The following is a 23376-nucleotide window of genomic DNA, read 5'->3' on the forward strand; positions in this document are numbered from 1 at the left end:
GCAAACCAACAACACTCGTTTGTTGTCCTGAAGAAGGGACGGGTTGTCCCGAAAATTTGACAATATTTTACTTTATTGTTCGTGTCGTTGGTTATTTTTAGTGCTTTATATATATATATATATATATATATATATATATATATATATATATATATATATATATATATATATATATATATATATATTACGGAAAAGGGAAGAAAGGAAACAATAAGTTTTATTAAAATTCTTTTATTAACAGATGAAAGAAACAATTCAACATTTTCTTTCTCACAAAGTACAAAATGTATTCTCATCGCATACATGTACAACTTTAATTACATTATCTCAGACACAGTCTACATTTTTTCTCAACAAATCTGTTTGCTTAAAGGGACCTGGTCATGATTTTGGTTAAAATTTATTTTTCCGTTTTAAATGTTTACAATACTTCAGTGAGACATTTCTAATAGTTAACTAAAATTTAACTGTCAGTTGTCAAGGTTTTAAGTGAGATACAGAGCTCAGGAAATTTTGTTATGTTCACATAACAAAGAACTGTAAGCTATGTATCTTGCTTTTAACTCTACTGAGACTACTGACATTAAAATTTCGTTGAGAAACAGAAAAACATTACTTTAACATTGTACACAATGAAAAACGAGAGATGAAATTTGACCAAAATTGTGACCATTCCCCTCTAATAATAATAATAATAATAATAATAATAAAATAATAATATCAATGCATGAACAACACCGGTATCAAACAATTAAACCGCCCACAACGTATAGTTATCAAATATTTGATTATTTTAAAATTTGTATTAAATATTCATTGAAAACCCTAATTAACAGGAATATCGTAATGTGCCTGTCGGGATAAGGGAGATATCAAATTACACCAGTTAAAACAAGATGAATAAAACATGAGCATGAAACTGTAAGGGATGTCTTGAAACCATTTAACAAGAGCTTGGACTTTGGGTAGATAAGTCAAACGGCAATGTGGCGTAGGCCTGTCTATTTCATTGCTGGCCACTTAACCATTGCTCTTTGAAATCAACAAGATTTGTCTGGCTTTTGAGCTAAGACTACGCAATCGGTGCATATTTCGCTTGAAACTGCGCCATTTTCAACTTGTTTTGATGCAAGAAATAGATAGCTACGTCCAACCGAAAGTCCAAGGTCTTGTTTAAATGGTGGTAATAGGGCATTCTTTGTCAAACTAATAGACAATGCTATTTAAACACCATTATGGTTTGCCGTCACATTTACCAAAACTAAAAACATATTCAAATTATGCATATAATATTTATGACTTTTTGGAAAATACCACATCAAACGTCTTAAACAAAACTAGTATGTCTATTTTTCTTTTTTCATGCGTGCCACGCACAGAATGAATTTGTGCCATTTGGTCGACTCAAATGTGTCTGAAAGGTCGGTAAGGCTGACTGAATGGAAGAAAAAAGCCATTAACTCTCCTTTCAGCTCAATTTCAGTTGGTTGAATAGCACATATTCATCATGTGATTATAGCTAAATGAAAAAAAATAAATTATGAATAAAAATGTTTTGCTACATGTACACCTACAATATGGACTATTCGTCTGTGATATTTACATGTATCTGTATGGAACATTGTGTATATATATATATATATATATATATATATATATATATATATATATATATATATATATATATATATATATATATATATATATATACATATGCTATGCTACAGTAAGTAAGTAAGTTAATACACAGCCAACATAAAGGCAAGTGAAATTCAGCTTATGTCAGATGTACGAGTTTGTAACTAATGAAATTTATAACACGTCCAAAACCTAAACATTGGGGTTCTTTCCTGGTCATCGGCATTTGTAATGGATAATCTATATTGTTATTACATTAAAAATGCAACGTTTTTAGATGGCTACCCAAGGAAACATTGTAAACATACATGTAAACAGACCTCAATATGATATGAAAATTTAGAGAACGAACAAAATACAGACAATAAGAATCATTTTTTAACATCACTGATTGGATATCTCTACACTCATTTAGCTTCATTATGCAAGATATAAAAATACATTCGTACAATGATTAACAAAACAATTACTTCAGTTTCTACACTTTTATGTGAATTCAAGTTATACTAAAGTCACATAAGTGATAAACAGTTGTGACTTTACCTATTTTTATATATGTTATTCAAATCAATTCATGGCATCCCTTGCATTCACTTTTATGTGACGTCAAGTAATACTAAAGTCACATAAGTGATAGACAGTTGTGAATTTACCTATTTTTATATATGTTATTCAAATCAATTCATGGCATCCCTTGCATTCAGTCTGAAAGACCGATAACAATTAAATCAACATGTAGACTCATCAAGCATACAGGTAAATAATTCGGTAGATTATCAGATGACAACAAATTTTCACCTCTATCCGAGATTCCATTTGTATGTTCAAAAAGGGGAAATTGTGTGTGTGGGGGGGGGGGGGCAAAACACTTCAATGTTAAACACAGTCCAAGATAGGCATATCTTCTACAAACGCTCAATTTCAATAACAATACTTTATCATAAATGCAATTTACCCGTTATTACAAAAATAAATCACTCTAACACTTATTACTGTATATGACATTGACACGTGCTCACTTTGGCGTTTGGTATTGATAAATTGAACTGTATGCCATCTTTGAATTTGATATCCAAGTTCAGTGGATCTTTCCGCACACTTCTGCATTCTTTGACGTCATGGCTTTGTTTTGATGCGTCATTTTCTGAACACAACGTCGTGCACTGTTCGTATAAAAAACCTTTTGGAAACTCAATTTCCTGAGGTAAATGTAAACTACTGAATGGGATAAACTGAGCATGCTTGCAGCATTTCGAATCATATTCACTTGGAACGTGTCTACGATTTCGAACAGAAACTTCGGTGCTTTTGGAGTATAGCAATAACTTTGGGCGATTTTTCCTCAACTTGGGTACTCTCTGCTTTCGCCGCCGTCGGCCATTTTTGTTTTTCCTCTTCTTCTTTCGTTTTGTATTTGGTCTTGTGGGTAATTCTATTTTCACTTTCCTTTTGCATTTGTTACAATGGATACAGATCTTAAGAACATCCATATGTTGTCTCTGAATGGATTTGATCAGGGTTGCTGGAAGATGAATGTGCTGCCAGGCTGTTTTTCGTAATTTGAATTTCCTACTTGCTATGGTTACCGATTTTTTATTCTCAGTAATAAGTGAAATTTTGAGAGAAACTTTCTTTTTCCGTTTGTTCTTTTTGTTTTTTACCCTTATAAAAACTTTTATATCCCCGTTTTTGAGCTGGACACTTTTGTCAAAATATTCGACAGGTATTGGAAATTGCATGCAACTTGTATCATTCGAAAAAGCTGAAAGATGAAAAAAATAACTTTATTAGACTATAATACTAGCACAGTATAGCGGCCAGAAATATAGAATGTTCTTTTCTAAATATAAGATATCAACTATTAGTAACAAGCACCAGTATTAACAAAATGTTAACAGAAACAATTGCAATAAAATTAACTTAAACAGTGAATTTGTCATTTTATGAAACTACTGTAACCTTCGAAATATATACTTGTCAACTGGTCATATACAAAATTCTCGTAAAGAGAACACAACTATGAAACATCTATGAAGTGAATTTCATGTCTAAAAGTGCAAGTGATATACCGTAGAATCCACCACATCCTTGGTCACCAAAATATTCGTTGAAGACCATTTCATAAATTTTTTTATGGGGAGGGGGGATATAAAGTTACTTTCACGAGTATGATGATGAAGTGAGGAAAATCAGAGAAAAAAGACATTAAGCAAGATGGAACTTACCAGCAGGTTCGGAGAGAATAGAGTGATCCGGTGTATATTTTTTTGCTTTCTGTGGTGGTCGCACTGAAGAAGGTTGCTCGGGAGGATGGTTGGAAATGCTGCTAAAGTTTAAAATGTGCAAAATCTGTCGCTTGATATAATCTTTCCTTTTCTTGGCTTCTATCATATTTTGGATGTCGATTTGTTGAGATCTCGTTGAGTTGGTAGTTCGAATTCCCCTACCTTTAAATGTTGGAATGTTTTGTACCACGACCATTGAGCAAAGCTCCAAAATACAGCAGACGTGCAGGAGAGTTTTCATTTTCGCCAAAGACAACCCCAAGCTTTGGCCTCTCTGCCTACAAAAATACGTTTAATGGTCAACATTTATGATATCACAGTGAGACACTAGGCTGGCTACCGAACAAGTTACCCATCCCATCTATGCAATGCATATGGTTTATAAAGCCGTAAAATTAGTAAAATGAACTCCAAATTGTTGAACCTAAAAATCTAACGGTTAAATCCTATAGCTTTATACATATACAAAACTTTTCTTCGAGAGATCAATATATAATCAAAGATGGCCTTCTTAACATACACAAATGGTACCATGATCTGATATTCTAGCGCGGGTATAATTTACTTTTTCGATATGTTTTACACAACAAAAAAAAGAGACAAAACTTATTCTGGTTACCCATCACTAACTACAACTTATTTCACTAAGAACCAAATGAATGACATCTTCATTCATTTTGGTATTAAAAATGATTGAAAAAAGGAGCACCTGCGTACATAAAACATATTATTCAAGTAAACCATAGTTACATCGATGTCACGATTATTCGCGGGAGCTAAATTTTCGTGGATGATCACTTACTACACGGAATAAAAAAATACTAAAGCTCTCATTTAGGAGGAACGGGTTTTCTTTCTAATTAAAGCGACAAACTATTCAAAGTCAAAGAGATTTATCAACTCGAGTACAATTCACTTTAAGATTCCAAATATTTGGAAGAGAATATACCTATATAGATCACACTTAATATATTAGGACTTTAGGGGAAAATCACTTATCATTTTAGAAGGCAGTGACCTTTTTTCCAAATTGTTTTACAAACTACATTGAAAAGAGCTGCAACTAGTCAACACCTAAAAGTCGTTTTAAAAGCAAACTACAGCTGAAATTAACTTCACCACCAACAAAAAAAAACCCCAAAGATAAAACTGTACATGTACCTGTCAACAGTTAAAAATGTCCCAGAAATTTCACTTAAATCCTGGAACACACTTTCGAATTTTATTTTCAAACATGATTTTGAAATGCTTTTCCTCTCCGTTATATAGCGACACAATCGATGAAACCGAACCAGACATAGTTTTATCAATGAAATTCTAATATGGATTTCGTCATGTGGGCGTCGACCTTGGTGCTAAACCAATCAAATCTTCCGATAGTTTCCCACCATTTTTTTTCTTTGCAATTGTAAAACTGTAGTCTGAACAAACTGTAGCCTTCATTAATAATTCTTTGAATGTATGTGTTTGTGTGTGTCAATATTTTAGTAGACAAACTGACCTACAGCGGGGAAATTTACTTAAGGCCAAATTATTCCCGACATTGTTTAACCATTCATTATTGATATGTCCAATATGTGGTGCAATGATTAGGCGTTATGTCTGATTGGAAATTTTGCCGATACATACGTTCACGGTTGAGTTGAGTTTTGTTAATTATTAATAATTATTGAGTTATTTCGATTGAGTAAATTTATCTAGTAACAGCACATGCAAGCAACTTGTAGGGCAACTTATAAGTAAAATGAAACGTTTTAACAACAAATATATTAACCGGACACATTGATTTTAGTTTCAACTTGTACATATCTAATAAGACAAATAATACCGATACCGAAAAACGATAAAATCTTAAAAGCTGTATTATAATATATAGCAATACAACTGAAAACCTTGTGTTAGTAATACAACTGAAACAACTTCAAACTCTAACATAATTTCATATCTCGATTCTCTTGATAAAGACTTGAGGCTACACCTATAATACTATGCAACGTAACAACCACCATTACTGAAACTCTTACGCGCGCGTTTGATGTAAACGTTATTTCAATGGACGGCGATAAACAATCCCTCTCTCTCTCCTCCCTCTTCTCTCTTTCATAAAAAAAATGTGGTTTAAATCATGGTACAGTACAAATTACATATTAACTGCTTACAATGTCAGATTGCAATGGAGCAATTTACATGATATAGTCCAAATTCTGAATGCGCAGAACCCCCATCTATAGTAGATTCTTTTTTGACTCACCCAGACATCATGTCAATAAAACTGTTACAGTATGCAGGATAATGTATTTATCATAAAATGTTGCATGTAAATCAGAACAAAAGAGCAGTTTGGGATTTTGTTTGCTTTTAAACATTGATACAATTCAACCAGTTGGGAAAACGTTTATTGGCTTAGATCAACACAAGGTGTATAATCTAAATAAAGGATGGGGGATTGCTACATTGTATTTGCACCAATATATATGTCAAATGAGATGGACAACAGCGATTTCAATAGCAATGGTCTAGTGCTTAGGATAAAGAGCATTTTTTCCTTAATGCCTGGCCCAAAATGCGAAATAAAATAAATCAGTATCATATAAAATATGTACTATTAAACAGTAGTCCGCAAGCATGGGCTGTTCGATGTACCGAGTGCATCGTATCATGGTGGATAGATGAAAAATGAGCATGGTGCCCATTATTGTCGATAGATTCCGTACAATTCCCGTTATATGGGGACCAGTTCGTGCATTTTGACGCTTCAGTTTGGAGTTAATGAGGGATATAACCTCTTTTATTATCATCACTCGAAATTTTATTCCGGAGTTCGAACTATTTTCGTGCTCGCTGCTACTCACAAGTTCATTGAAATCACTGAATGAAGCAGGATTAATGTGTTTGTGCTGATGCTATCCTTGGTGCATAAGACGGGGGCCTGGGAAATATGACGACATGACACGTCTGTAGATGGGCACATTAGTTATGGCAATGTTAAGGGTGGCGCCCACTGACGTATGGTGTTCATAAGGATATGAGAGCTATTATTCGCTTCCGGGTTCTTTTGTAAAACAGATCATGACACCGATGTTTTTCAGGGGGATTACTGGGCATCCTGTGTATAACCAGTCCCTCGGAAAAACAGTTAATGGATATCATCGGTGTTTGGAAACAGGATTTCGATTCTTCCCCTTCCCATGTTTAGTGAAATGTTAATGGAAACGTCCAGGAGCATAAAATCATATCCATGTCGTTTAACACTGATAGCTTAATATCTTTATTCAATTGATGACTGGCTTTATTAAATTCAATATAACCCCACCGATGCCAAGTACAATCTCACTCTGGATGCAAAAGATATTAATAGCGCTCAGCTAACAGGGATGTTCACAGTGTTAATATTTGTTTTAGAAAGAGTGCAATTCGTCATACAATAACCCACGATAGAGCCAATCGGTGCATACAAGGCACTTTTATTATCCTAAAGACGAGGAAAAGGATGTAGCACAATACCAAGTGTCCTTGCTCTGATTATGAATTTTAATATGCCTGTCTAAAGCTACACCGTAGCTACAAAGGGATGAAAAATAAGGGACCATAAGAGAGCGAAATAATCAAACTATGCAACCTCCGTATGGTATCGAAAATCAAGTATTAGAGAATTCATATTGTTACTTATCCCTTTAAATTTAAGTGGACAATGATTAATTGCTTTCTGGTGTTTTACATAATTCTTAGTCTACTACTTCGTCTAATGTTTGCTTGCGTTTTGTCTTAAATCACACTGTACATTCAGCAAATTTTATAAAAAATCGCTGAAAAACTTCTATCATTAATTTCACTGCGAGTTACCTCGCCTATCAGAGTGGTTTATGTACCTTAAAATATTAGTTTATACAGATTAACTCAAAGAACAGTCGCTGGTAATAGTTGATACTAATGCATACTTTTATTCATAAGTAAATTAAAAACATCATTTTTTGAAGTACCGTTTTTGCTTTCTTATATAAATCGTCCGCGACTGAATCAGAAAGATATATTTCAAAGTCGGTTTATGGTCCTTTGGAAGGTCGAGTCAATACAGCAATGTGACAACAATATAACCTCTCTATACATGTATTAACGTTTTTACATTGTTGGCCGTTCGGCCATTGTCTAATAGGAATCAATGTCACGTTTTGTCCGACTCTACGATGCACCTTCTTTATCAGTGTAATTTGACACGAGGTTAGCATCACTTTCGCTAGAACTAGATAGTGACATGTACGTCAAACCAAACGTCAACAGTCTCCGAGTATCCGAACATATGCGCTTGAAAATCGAATTACCATACGAAACATAATAAATAACTTTTAAAAAAATCTCTTATTGTAATCAAAAATCCGAAAATTGGATTGAGTATCAAATAGATACTGATCACTCTACCAAACAAAAATAACAACACAAAACAAAAACAAAAACCAACAACAAAAACAACCAAACAAAAAAAAACTATTAAGAAAACAAAAAAAGTGATTTAGAGGAAAGCTAATTATAAAAAAAATCGAAAAAGGAAAAAAAAATTACAACTTGGCGCTTATTTACATTCATGCATGGTGCACAAGTATGGCATGAACTATCCTGTACTTATTAAAACCATGTTGGTCTGCAGGAAGATTGTCACAGACCCGTTTTAACAGGTCTATTGCTGAGAGAGAGAGAAAAAAAACCCCGCTGTTCGATGTCATTCCGGATAACTCCCGAGTGTTAACATTCTAATCAATATACAATGGGACCTATATCCCACAGCAACGACGGGACTGCTTCCGTATTGTCTTAAAAGTGGAAAAATTAACCTGGCATCAATTCTGTACGTAAGGGTTAACCGCGCTCATGTCAATTCGATGCAGTTGTTAATCCTACTTAACACTGTTCTTAAGTACAATTAGAAGTGAGAGAAAAAAATCCAGCCGCTGTAATATTGACTAATCAGGAAATTGGGCCAGAGAGCCAATTGTTAATATCGTCTGATCAAACTGAGACCTTTATGAGTTGTCGTTGGATTATTGTTTATGAGAACAGATACAGTAACTCTTGACTAAGCAGAGAGAGAGACGGGGCTTTTTTTCTATATCTTTTGTATTAATAACTGTGTCTGCATAAATCCGCGACATATCACATCACGGACCAATATTAAAGGCATTGACCGAGGAAAGCCGTAATTGCTGCTGCTGCCATGTCAAGGTTCTAGCTAATAGGCATTGCTTGCCTGCCTGTCCCATGACGTCCCCTGCAGTCTTCCGTACGGTCAGGTCGACCTTCTGGAGATAAACAACTATTGAAAATCATGTGCTAATATGTCTCGTTCGTATCTGTTTGTATCGGCGGGAGGGTACCGATTAAACCTAGTCTACTACTTTCTTACGTTGATAATTGAAGGTCTTTATTGGGCCATTTTTAAGTCTTGTTGACTAAGAGGGATGACCAGGTCATTCAACTATCGACTTTTAGCCTATTTTTCGGTATATATCAATAAAATCCAAGAAGGGCATATAGTTCGTCCCTGTATTTAAACGATTACAAACAATAATTGGAATGAGAATTAGATTTCAGATCGTTTGCGTTTTACACACGCGCATCTAATTTACTTTACACTAGGTAAAATATTTACAATGGAACTTCGGAATTGAATATTTCACGTAAAATGGCGGTCAGGATGAAAAGTAAACTCCTTTATATAAACTGGTTACATATATTACAAATCCCTGCATCAAAAAGTTTATACAAATTACCATTTACAAGGCAGCAAGATTTGTCTTTCAACGCCAGTTCAAAGTCTTAAGGAAGCAATATACGAAAACAACTAGAAATCGGTAAAAAAAAATTACTTTCAACATGCGAAATTCTTAGATTTTGAATTTTATATTTCGGTTTCGTACCTAGGTCTACATAAAAACAATTTAAGATTAACCCCTTTATTCAGCAATGCTGCATTAACGCCTTTGTGCAAAATTTATTGTTTTAACGATGAAAAACAAACCTGATTTGATAAATCATGCAACAATAGCTAATTTTGCATTTTTTTCCCGACGTGTGTTCACTTCGGGAACTCCAGTCACAGATGCTGGAGCAAAGGTATAGCGCAAAGACAATTGGGGAAGTAGGAAAAAGCTTTATTGAAATTGGGAAGTAGTACTTAACAATCTGATGATCACTGTTCCAGCGAAAAAGAATCTTCTGAAGTCTGATGAAGTTTTTTTTTTCTGACAGTCGCGTGCTGGCTGGCTGTTAATGGTGCGGAAAACTCCCTATTTCAATATTTGATGAGTCGATTAGCCTAGAATAAAAAGGCGGCCAAATTCTTGTGGGAGTTACGGCGGTGTTACGGTGTTAAAGGTTTGAATCGTTAGAAATAAGTTATACATGTAAAGTGTCATAAATTGTACACGTTTGCAATGTTAAAGTTTTTATGAAAAGATTCCCAATAGGTTATCAGAGCGACAGCGTTCGATACTCTTCAGTCTCTTTTGGGGGTGTCAAAATACATTTAAACTTCTTTCAAAGGTTCCGACAACATTAACGAAATGCCACTAGAAGAAATGTCAAAAATGGGGTGATAGTTGTTTTTAATGGCTTTTCATGTTATGAAAAGTTAATGAGGAAAATCAAATTTCAAAATATTTTTGAAATTTCCTCGCGCAATTTTACAACATGTTGCTAGAGATTATTGTTATGTAGTATATGTGGGTGGGTTAAACGTAAAAAGACCATCGAGCGAGATTTTAAGAAAACGTATCGACTTAGAATACTTATAACTTGTATGTAATATGAATCCACCTCGTCCAATTTATTGGTGAATAATTTTTTTATCTTTAAGACTGTACAAGATAATTATGCCAGTGCCAAGGTGGAATATTTGCACCCGTCTAAGCTGCATATATCAAAAATTCAAATGTTTACAACAACCTTTGTTATCATTGTATCTCACCTGTCAGGTGAGATAATTTACCTTTTTGAAAATAAATCCCTACAGGTAAATAATTTTTCCCTTATAAAAAACAATATCCCTATATATAGGTAAATTGAAAATTTTCATATCGGAATAGAAGAACTTCATAGAAGAGTTTCAATTCCCGTAGCATTTGATAAAATCCGATAGGAAATCTTAATTTCCCGCAGGAAAACTACCTGCCTGAGTCGAATTCCTACAGGAAATACATTTATCCCATTGGATTGCTATATGAATTTTAGAGAGTCCTAAAGGGTTGACAATTTTTTCCGGTAGGTTCATTATTCCTCCGATTGGAATTATTATTTTCCTATGGGATATTAATTTTCAAAGGTAAATATCTCACCTTTCAGTTGATAAACACTAAAATGAAAAGTGTTAATATACTCTCTAGACAATGGTCTATCATTTGAAATGTATTGCTTTTTCCGAAACTGCGTCTGAAACGGGTGCAAAAATGCCACCTTGGCACTAGCATAATTATCCGACACAGTGTTCTTTACGTCATTTACATTTTAAAACTCAACATGTAAGAGCAAACAAACAAAAAAGTTGCATGTACATGTGCCAACACATTTCGCGAAATTTGCATAATTATTGTCATTGCGAATGTTTTTCACCGCGATATAGTCACTGAAAGTCCCTCAAAGTGTTTTTTTTAAATATATAATAAGATATATTTTTAATCTCCACCTGTCTATTTCTTGTATGTATTTTTCTGGATTGTCGCTACCTCGCTACCCGCACTATATTCACCAAAGCAAGCATTCTATTCTCGCAATATAAAGTCTTTGCAAATAAAAATTGATTTAAGGCGATGGTCTGGTCTCAATTTGATACTACTTGCAAAACATTTCATGAATGTTATGTTCAAGTGACAGTATTATTAAGAAGATTTTCCTCGGATTATTAAATCTAATTAACCTAATTGCAATGTTTTCTTATTCGCGAGGGCTTGTTGACTTTACCTAGTTCTCTCAGCTTTTGTTGTTTTTGGGTTTTTTTTTCCATTTTACATAAAATTTGTCTAGTTGTTTTAGATTATCAATTTTTGTTCAATAAAATATATGAATTCATTTTTCTTTAAAAAATTCAAATGTTTGATGTACAGTGCCAAAGAAAGAAGAACATAAATTTAATGTCATATAATAAGTGTGTTTGTGTAAACAGGATCCCCATATTTACATGTATGACTAAATGACATTTTTATCTTTAATATTCAATTTTGTTATTGGCTTTCTGGTTTCATTAGGTACATGTTCACTTATTACTTGATATAAGTTCTCTTACACCAACTGTGTTAGAAATGGGATACATTCATGCTTTTCACAAGAACTCTTTCTAGCTTTTCTTTTGTACTGAATGTACTGAACGTATCAAATAACAATTACAAATACCCATTGTCTCAAGCCACGGTCCAGAGTCCGCACAGTTTTCTCCTCCATATGGAAGATGATCGTACATAATTGCCGTGGTTTGCGACGTTAAGCATTTATACGTAAACGCAGGTTTGTAGCAGCAGGTAAAAAGTAGTTTATAAGACCCTAGTGCATATTCAAACCTTTTTGTACCATCACAGTTATCTACATTCTTTTAGGGACTGAGCTTTAATCTAAAGCTAACAATACTGAATGACATTCACCATTTTTGAATACATTTTCTATCTCCGGCCAAAGGAGAGCGCAATACATGTAAAAGTAAATACTGACGTTGAATTAATTACAGTTTAAAATATTTAAATATTGATCAAAATATTTTCATTGCAGTCATAAAAATAACACATACATGCAGGTGGATTATTCGATTTCTTTGAATTTGAAAATGACGGGCTATTTTAATTCGACGTCAACACTATTTTTTTCTGTAGTCTTCATTAAATGTTTACTCATGTACACAGTAAAAACCGCTTAATCAAACAAGCTTAATATACCGTATACACATTGACGGCGAAGTTAATTTCAATCCCCAAATGTTAAAGCTGTAAAATGAAATTATTGAATATATCGAATCAAGTTTTACAACGAATCGAAACCGATCCTTCATTGGGTTTCTAATAATCGAGTTTAACTGTATTTTTCTGAAAGCTCTGGTATTTTTGTGCGACAAGTTGACAAAACAGCTTTACGAACGATACATGTAATTTTATTAATGTTTGGTTTGATTGAACGTATTGCATATATGTACGTCATAGTCGCGTCAAAATGAATTCATGCAATATAGTAATTTCGGATCAAATTACGATTTGGCTCCCCTTTGAGATGATATAGTGAGCATACGTCATCTTACAAAATTAAAATCTATTTAAAGCGGCACCTAAATAACGATCGTTATGCTAGAACATCCCGTCTCTTGATCCCTACTATAAGAATTTAAATATGAAAGAAACTGTATAGAAATGCATAACTTTTTTCCTGAAATTTCAATAATGAAAACAAAATGATTAAACACTAAGCCAAAAAGCACTTGAAATAAAACTTAAAGGTTTTTAGAGATTTACTGTTTGTCAGACTTGATTAATGTAGCAAGAATAAAGGCTTTAAGTTTGTTCCTAGAATCCATGCTCAACGATGACTATTCAATACCAATACCATAGATAAATGATAAAACAAGGCAAGAAACCCATAAAAACTTCGAATATTAGAAAAGAATTTAGATCGAATTAAGTTTTCAATGCATGCGCATGTATATGGAGCAAATCCTAAATGAATTTCACGTCACTATTCCTTATATGGTATCAGTAACACGTATTCTTAAGCTTAGACGTTCCATAACAAGATATTATCACCGTAACTAAACTGTATTATTTTGCTTTAACGTCACTCTCAAATGCATCGGACATGTTTTCATTGTCATTGATTCGAAAGTGTGAACTCTATCAAGAAACTGAATAAAGGAACGGTTGTAGTGTGTGGTTTTTTTCGCCCACCCGAATTGATCGAAGTTCGAAAGACGATGCCACTTTCGTTTACACAAAATAAGTGGATGAACCCAAAAAAGACTTTGTAAACGTGTAGGTGGAAACATGATTTAACACTTCAACGCACGTGGCTCTCAGTGATGTGTTGAGTGACTTAAAGCGTTGACATTTTCAGCGTACGTGGCTCCCAATGATATTTTAACCAATATAAAGCGTACGTATTTCATAGAAGAATGTGCATTAAAACTTTTTTTTAGTTTTTAAAAAATGATTGGTCATTTTTTAAACAACTATAATAAAACTAAAACAATGAGAGGGTAAATTATTATTAATAATGATTTTTTTTAATCGTTCATTCTTATTGGAATTGATTATAATTAGTGCGATTGTAACGAAACAGCCGATATCCATGATAATTTTCGGCTTCGCACAGTATCTGGATGTGATTGATTGCATATGTTTGTTGTCATAGTTCAGAAAAAAGAACTACATTTTACAATGGTAACAACGTTATTGTTGAAAAACCACATGCACGATTCTGATACACGAACGATCACGCACGATACTCTAACGATCAAGCAGGATACACTAACGATCACGCACGATACACAAACGATCAAGCAGGATTCACGGACGATAACGCATGATACACGGACGATCACTGACTAACTGAATTTTTACGATACACGATCAAAAAAGATAAAAAACGCAAATGAACGATTCTACACAATATAACACGAAATATCAACAATAACGTTACATGTACCAGTGTACACGTGACCTGTGTTGCATTGCTATCCCCCTTTAAAACAAAACCCTTCCTTGCCCCCCCCCCCCTTCCCCGAAAGGGAAACAAAGCTGTTGCGTGCTTGCTATAAATACATGTACACTGTATACATGTACAATAGAGCTTAAAATATCGGTAATTCCGCCATCTTTAACACACACAATTATCGTGTCCAAAAATGATATTTACACGATGACCCAAATTATAAAACCTCCTACCCCTTCCCTCATCTTTGTTTGCGTTGACTATGACATGGCATTTAAGTGCATATGTTGCTTGGAATGTTTTTTTTTTATTTTATTAGTTGAAACGCACATATTGGAGAGATTGGTACAATCGGATCACGGAGAGGTCGTTGGCTGACACGGATGGGGTTTTAAGAGAAGGTCTGATAACAAGCCAGATACACGGACTTCTGAGGGGTACGTACTTTAACTTATAGTCTATTTCACAGTGACCGATTTCCCGAGTTCAGGTGACTGACCTTTCTCGCATTATCACCGGTGTGAGATCGGTTTGTCCGGTGTGAGACAGCAGTGTGAGATTTTTCTGTCTTACACTGTGTATTACTACGCCGTTTTAAAACGAAAACAAACGATGTCTGCTGTAGCGAAATGGTGCATTGAAATCATCCATTAAGTAATCATATTGCTTAATTGATTATAATTTATCATATTTTTAATTTAAAAAACTGTCGTATGCTTTCATTTTGACTTGCACTACGGTACTGTTGAAAATGTTGACGATTAAATGCTTACTTTGATATAGTATTTATGATAATATTTTTTTTTCGAAACCTTTAAAATGATTTACCATGAAGTAATGAAAACTTGAATGAAAACGTATTTGTAACAGTAAGCGTAAAATAAATCTGGAAATCTAAAATGATATCAGAATGAGCTTTGAATAGATAATTGTGGGAATATATAATTATATATTATGATATATAATTATAATTACACTTGTACATGTAATTTAACATTTTTGAAATAAATTTATACTATTTTGTCAATCTCCCCCCCCCCACCCCCCCCCCCCAAAAAATAAAAAAATAAATATTATTTCTTATATCTTTAGGAACGTTAGAAAATATATAAATTGGCACGTACATGTATTATGACGTAGGAATATGAATTACACAATATGAACCTTAAACCGACCAATCACACAGCGCGTAACAGTTTCTTATAAAAATAAGTCAATTTTTCATTCACACATTTAAAGCATGCAGTTAATGGTGTCGAGAATGTGCTCAACGAATACTTATCTCTTTTTTGTCACAAACCGACACTTGATATTATCAAACGCTTTTTATACACAACCATGGTGCATCGGTTTTCAAGGGCCTATAATTCATACACTAAACCCATTTAAAAAAAAAAAGAGTTTTAAAGATTTAAAAAAAAAAAAAATCTATCACTTTGGTGGTCTTCTACATCGCCGGGGATAATTTACTGCAGGCAGTTTTGACACATTTACCTCGGCTCAACGTAATACAGGTATGTTTATAAATTATAGTCTGTAATGCATTCCAGGGAATTAAAGTCTGCGCTAGTTCTTTTCAGAGCCGTAATAGGAGCCTTTTGTACGTAAGAAGAAGATACCCGCTTCCCTCCAGATCTAAGTAAAGAATCAAGGAGCCTCGTGTGAAATTGAATTCTTTGGACATATTTTGCCCTTCTCCAATGTGTCAATTTTTAAATTATTATTATCTAAGAGTGTATAACAGTTAATTATACTATGGGGTTTTAAAACAAACGCCTTTAAAAGTAACTGGGCTCTAATGATTAAGAGCTTCAATCCGTTTAATTCCGTTCGTCTTTAAATAGAATACAATTAATAAGACAGAAAATATATATACATTTGCATGTATATTGCCCGTAAGTTACAGTGTCTTAAGAATAGCAGGCAATGCATTGGTACATGTACCACTGTGGGGGCTCCAAAGGGGGCCAATTACTTTAGAACAGATAGTCCATGTGCATTATTTAAGCTTTAAAACAGTTTTAGCCCGTTATTGAGAAAGAAATATGTCATTTAATTGCCCAAAGGGGAAAATCACCTTAAGCCGTGTACCTACGACTTTCAAGGCGTTTCCATTTGCTTGGCACCAATTAGTTGATTATTTTAAAGCAATATAATATTATTACTATCATAGGGTGTAAATGTGGACTTTTAAAATATTTTCTCAGAAGACAAGTCCAAAAAAGGAAACAAATTTATGTTGATACCGGGTCCTAGTTTTCTCGTCCTTAGGAATGTTCAGAGAGGGTTTTATGGGTTAAAAAAAGACAAGATAAAAAGGACCATGGAAAATTGGGATCGAAAAAAACCAGTGGAGAAAAAAAATTGCAACATGTCAACGTTCAGGCGACTTCTCCTTAGGTATGCTTGATGGATGAACGAAAATAACAGATGACACTGCATTATACGGCGTGAATAAGACCATGAGTTAAGAGGATAATAAAAGCCCTTCATCCAGTCAGGGTTATGTAATTTGCTACCCGATCCCCTCCTTCTCCACCATTCAGGGGGGAGATTTTTATGGACAGCTTCAAAGATGCTTAAAATTTTCTTGCCAGAATTAGACTATATACTAGGTCATTAATTTAAGTAGGTCAAGAAACTAAATTGTTGGCCACCGATTATTAAGAATGTCACGGAGGAATATTTGTACGTGCACAAAGTTCATCTCAACATACCCGGATAACCCAAAAAATAATGCATTTTACATTTTATTTTTTAAAAATGAGAATGAGTTAACAACGTTATTACCGAAAGCCGTTTATTTTAAATCGTGAATTAGTGATTGTCATGGCTATTTTTAGACGAAGGGCTCTTTTTAAAGAGAAGGAGAATTTCAGTGCAAAAATATTTATATTTTTTCTTAACTTAATAATAATTTTTGGCCCAAAACATCACATTTAAACAGTGTAATGTAGATCTGATGGTTAATTTATTGACAAGTCTCCTGAAGTTAGAAACAAATTCACGATGTAAAAGATATTTTAGGATGAAATTTTGCATTTGTAAAAGGGCTCATTTCATCAAATCATTATTCTATTTATATTGTTTAACTGATCATTAAGTATAAATATATTTAAACAATTTTCTGTGGGATTCAACACATCATTTAATTGAAACACAATACATCCTCAACAACTCGATCAAGGCAGACACTAATTTAGTTTTTTTCCCCAAACGGTTCGTTTTGCCAAAATTATAAATGACAAATTTGTACATGTGTTTTTGCTGCAAGTTATTGCGTAGAATTATACATCTAATTGTTTGTTTAACCTACATGTATATGAACTATCCTCTTTTTTAACTTGAATATAAATATCAAATCAACCTCAAAGAACTGGTGTTAGTGAGAGCGTGTGAAGGGTTTTTGGTCGTCATTGAAAGCAACTTTTGGACTTGAACTGATGGACAAGTGGTCAGCGAAGTGGCAGCACATTGCTTTTAGAGTGGGTTCGATCCCAAGGTCTACATATAAAGTGACACTCAAGACAGGGAATAATAGGAACCACCTAGTGAATTGTACATTCATTCGTTTCTTTCTCCCCATCCCTCCCTTTCTCTCTGACTGTCTGTGATTTGTAGATATATCAAGGGTCACACACTAAGTATACGTAAAGACCATAAAATAATACAACTATCTATAGAAATTAATAAAGAAAAAAATTGCAATTATAGTTTAATGCTATCAAATACCTGACAGCTACTTATAAATATACATGATACATTTAAAAACATTAACTCGGCCTCAAGTGCGATCCAATGTGCTTAAGCCGCAAAATGATAAAACGAGGGGTTCATCTCGTTTTCACCTCGGTTTAATTCATCTACGGTTTATCGCAATGTCGATTACCTTTACAATCTGCAGGGGGAGGGCAGTGCGATCCGTTAACTTATGTGTCGAAGGACTCCGATATGTCATTCTGTGCGGATTACCTTAACCTTCGATAACGACACTCGTTCAACACTTTGGCCGTATATCAAGTTATATGGGTAGTACGTTGTTCATAGAGTGGGCACGCAATATATGCAAGCTCTGCAATGTTACTTGTAAACTTTTAAAAAGAAAAGTAGAGTTGAAACTCGACGACCCTAAGATTTTTAAATTTTATATGGATTTCAAATTCGAGTATAATAGAATCATGTATATTATAATTTGGTTAGTGTATTATTGCAGCGAAAATGCCGTGATCATAAATGGCACCCACGAAGTGACAATTCCTCTCTCTCTCTCTCTCTCTCTCTCTAAAAAACTCAGAAAAATTGTAACACTCAGATAGTTTACGACATGCGCATAAAAAAATCAGGTTTCACCGTTTGCCAGTAATGGCTGATTAACTTTGACTTACTGACACCCTATAAAAGGGGAGGATACCTCTAAACGGTCATTAATTAAGCGTTGGCTTGGTACAGTTAAACAATCGGTATCTCATCTCTTGACTGTTTGTCTAAGGTTACCCCTGAATTTGTTGATATTACTCGAAAGACGACAATCTACAGTCTGTGTGTGGAGCTATTTGTTCATCTACTTGAGGTAAAGCGATCCAGGATAAATATATTCAAAAAATTCGTACCATTTTGCACTTTACCTTTTTAATCCCATTGTTCTATTACACCTTGTGGATTAAATAAAATGCATGCATACATGACAGCTATCGGTTGTTTTTTTTTTTAAATACATTATACCTAATTGTTTAAAATGGGGGCAGATTCTAGGCGAAGGTGAATTTTTCTATCCCATGAATAAAGATAAAACTTGATCCTATCGCATTGACATGCTCCCAAACACAGCGTGACTTTAATGGGTAAAAACACACATTCATATCTTAAATAAAAATTGCAAAGCTAAAATTGCTTACCTGGCCAAATGTAGATTAGTAATATCGCATAAAACGGAGAAATAAAGACACGATCATGCAAAAGGAGAGAATGGCGAGTTCTCATTGTTGACTAAATCACATTTTAGCTGATTGGGGATTTTTGGGAAAATTTAAATGCCAGATGTATTCACGGCGCAGTGTCCATCGTGTGGAGTTTCACAGGTGATATAAAAATCTCCAGCGCAAGGTGCCCCATGCTACTAGATCCCACTTCCGTTCTATAATAAGAACGCATTTACAATCTTGCGGACTAGAAGTTAGATTGTTCGTTTTTAAAAGATAAAAGGGTAAGGTAACACGACCATATAGGTTAAGACTCTATTTCTATTTATATCCTAATTGCTCCCAAGTCAGGTCCATATATATTGTTACCTATATTAAGCGTAAACTCCGCGTCGTGGTTTTAAAGATAAAAAAAAAGTATGTACAAAATACGTGGTTAACGTTTATTCAAGGGGTATAAGGAGCAGTATTCAAGTAATAAATTAAAACCAACTCACGACGAAAATACAACTTTAATCAGCTGTTCGCTGAATGTTTATCACATTAAATTCATATAAAGAGGATATTTGCGGAGTTTGGGGCTAGTTGAGATTAAGGATAAATAAGGTTAAATCTAAGTAAAGTAATGTAATACGGATCATCTTTCATCAGATATCCTTCTTACTATGGAAAGTTTAATCTTACCTTCTGGGGTAAAAGATTTTAAAACAATTGTCAAGGCCATAGAGAGAAAATAATTCAGAAATAGATAAACCGGGGGTGGGTGGTGGTGGTGGTGGGGGGGGGGGGGGGGTGTTACTTGGCTTTCAACAAAAATGAATTTGATAGCTCCGTTCAAAACAATATTAATAATGGCTAGTAAATATTATAGAATTGTGTATACACATCCACTCTATCTCACAGGAAAGTCAATTTTTTTTTCATTATCAAGTGATAAATTTCAATTCTGCTGTCTGTAACACTCTTGGTCTAATTCAGAAACACGAATGACATTATTGTTGAGGTGTACAAACACATTCAAGTATAAGGTATAGTAGGCACATTTAATACTAGAGAAAGTTTAGTCGCAGTCTCAGGGTAATGGACCATTACCCCCCCCCCCCCCACCCCACTTTTTATTCGAACATACGTTCATAAGAGAAAAGCTGTCATGTGTCAGCAAACAGGGTTTTCTTTTTTTGTGAGCAATTATATCAATGATCCATTTGTCAACTCTTAATTAGTAAAAACTACATATTCAGAGAAATTAAATACTCCATATAAAATATTTTGCCCCCTCCCCCCTCCCCCAAAAAATGACCAAGTTCAACAGCTGGTTTTTTTTTTCATCATTTTTAAACTCTTAAGTGTGATGGATATTTCTGATATCAGCCCAATTGATCTGCAAACAAAAATATCCCGTTTTGAAAACTGTAGAAGAAGTTATCTGTATTTTAGGGGTATCGTAGGTGTATAATTAATGCTATATTTTGCCACAAATTGCTGTACAAGATGAGAACATTTTTTACTGCAAAAATGAATGAATCATACGTACAGTTTGAGAAGTGTCTTTATTTTAAATATTCGATAGTTTACAAATTAGTTTAAAATTAATTCTTACCTTTGTACATATATATCTCTACAGCACACCTAAACGTTGGCGATGTTAGTACGCAAGTTACAATTCCTTTCATTTTGGTAACCGTGAAAATTTTGACGAACAATAAAAAAATAGCAACATATTTTCTGATCTGATCACGTCGTGAGTGTGTTTTGTTTGATTTCCATTATACCTCGGATTATGGAAAGACAAGGAACATAAAAGGATCCCCACTTCATGGTAGTAGCATCGTTCTAGGGCCCTATTTAGTTCTTATTCTCGCCACATTATCTAAGAAGGAGGTCTTTTTATTGAAGTATTTGAAATACATGTCACTTTGACGGAGATGGTAAAATAAACACACGGAAACTAGAAACATTGATCATTACAATGCAAAATACTTTCTCCGATGTCATATACACCAGAAAAAAATGTCATTAGTTTCCGGAATACATGTAGTGTACTTGCACTTGTTACCAGCCATAAGTTGTTCGTTATTCCTTAACTTTAACCAATAAGATTTTTTTGTTCATTTTTTAAAGGCTTTATATAATTTATGTTCTGTATAGCAAAATAGGCAATCTTCACAGAAATCCGTTAGAGTATCATTTAGTGTGGTATATGGTACAATGTAAATGAACAAGTTACATCATAATTATATAATAATATTCGTGAATCAAGATCCCGCCCCTCCCCCCCCTCCCCCCCCCCCCCACTACCCCGCCACGGGAGGGTGTTGGTAAATTTAGGATATAAGGAATTGTTCAAGGCATGTATTTGTTTCCCTGGGTCGTTCGAAATCCTAAATCTTGACACGTTAAACACATAAGGATTTTCAAAATTGATGGTCGTCAAACTGAACTTAATGCACTCAACAGCATTGTAGTTTTTTCCAGGTCATCGTTTCCGTCACCTTTTTACAATTTATTAAAAAAAAATACACATACCTGTCAAAGGAGTAAAATGACGTATGGAATTGATAAAAAGGGAAAACATCCCAAGATTTTTTTTAATAACATGTCTTTTTTACCCGGAGATATTCACAAGAAAGAAAAAAAATCTTATTTTCTAATTCTAATTTTAGATTTAAAATAGAACGCCTGACGTTTTTTTTAACGTTTTTTAACAACGTAAATATCAGGATTATCTTTGAACTCCGCAGTATTGAAAATTTTGTTTGCATCACAAGTTGTTTTACGTTGTCTTCATTAATGTCATTTTATTGTGTCAAATCTTGTGTTATGTCAATAAATATTGTTAGATTTACTTATTTTTGAAAAAAATCCAACATATTATTATAGCAACATTGTTGAACTATTACGTGTTACGTCGTGTTACATGTATTTGTAGCGGCAATTTTTTTTTAAGTCCACACACAATGAATGTATTGAACACCGCTATAAATCGAAATAAATCTTAATAAATGTATTAACTTAATTAATTGGCTTTTGGACAAGTGATTATTCAGGAAGGCCCGTGAAAATGTTATACAATAAATGAATTTCATATATAATATCAAGGAGATCGTTCATGTATACTGTTCTGTAAATTACGGCATTGATATCCAATCCATCTGGCTAATTAGTTTTTATAACCTAAGGAAGACTTCTTTATGTCTTTGGAAATACTTGAACAGTCATGTATATATCCCATATATTTGCCAACGACCTCGTAACATTGTTTGTGGTTACCGTTTTAAATGACGCCATTTTTATTCCGTTGTACGTGTACGTCTGTTACTTAGCGAACAGTAGATAGCAATCGCAATCCCTAGTGCTTATTCATTTTCAATCTCTGTTTGAAAGGCTCGAGAATTTTTCATCGCCAGATGTAGCCCAATCATTATGTGATTCGATATGAGCCCGTGTAGATAATGCTTATTATCAGATTCTCTATTTCAACACCAAAAGCAGAAGATTTGAAACTTTAGGTAGAGGTACATGTATAGCGCATTTTCAAATATTAGCCATATTTCTAACAAGTTCCTTAGCAGTTTTCTTGTAGAAAAGTTCGCATTTTCCTCCAACAAATATCGATTTTAGGTCGTCGGCTATCGTACAGAAGTAACTGGGACCACTTTCATATCACAGTTGCACGGCTCGACATTTCGATAAGCAGTTCCCGTCCTCAAAATAAATCATTGTTTTGAAATTAGTAGACATTAATTTTCAGGGTTTGATAAACTGTCAATTGCGTAATCATACTAAACCGGGGCTTAATCTTAACGAACCTTACAAATGCACCCAGTAACTGCACTAGCACGACCTTCTCTTTATCGTGATGCCAA

General features: G+C 34.0%; 1 protein-coding gene across 2 annotated transcripts; it reads right to left on the reverse strand.

The window, feature by feature from the left end:
* Positions 1–1700: 1700 nt before the first annotated feature.
* LOC128163946 (uncharacterized) lies at positions 1701–19710 on the reverse strand. Of its 2 annotated transcripts, none has more exons than XM_052827640.1 (3): positions 19487–19710; positions 3864–4201; positions 1701–3400 (listed from the first exon to the last, which is right to left on the reverse strand). In XM_052827640.1, exons 2-3 carry the CDS (start codon positions 4162–4164, stop codon positions 2628–2630), a joined length of 1074 nt encoding a protein of 357 aa, XP_052683600.1. In that variant the 5' UTR covers positions 4165–4201; positions 19487–19710; the 3' UTR covers positions 1701–2627. The 2 variants fall into 2 exon arrangements, with proteins under 2 accessions (XP_052683600.1, XP_052683601.1); XM_052827641.1 differs by lacking the exon at positions 19487–19710 and adding an exon at positions 5085–5181.
* Positions 19711–23376: the final 3666 nt, after the last annotated feature.

The sequence above is a fragment of the Crassostrea angulata genome, chromosome 9 (assembly GCF_025612915.1).
Source record: "Crassostrea angulata isolate pt1a10 chromosome 9, ASM2561291v2, whole genome shotgun sequence".
Lineage (NCBI taxonomy): Eukaryota > Metazoa > Mollusca > Bivalvia > Ostreida > Ostreidae > Magallana > Magallana angulata.

Bases quoted from the DNA above. Each gene is read 5' to 3' on its own strand.
- LOC128163946 (XM_052827640.1), bottom strand. From the start codon at position 4,164: ATGAAAACTCTCCTGCACGTCTGCTGTATTTTGGAGCTTTGCTCAATG. The intron at 3,401-3,863 runs GTAAGTTCCATC...TTCATCTTTCAG, and splicing joins TATTCTCTCCGAACCTGCTG to CTTTTTCGAATGATACAAGT.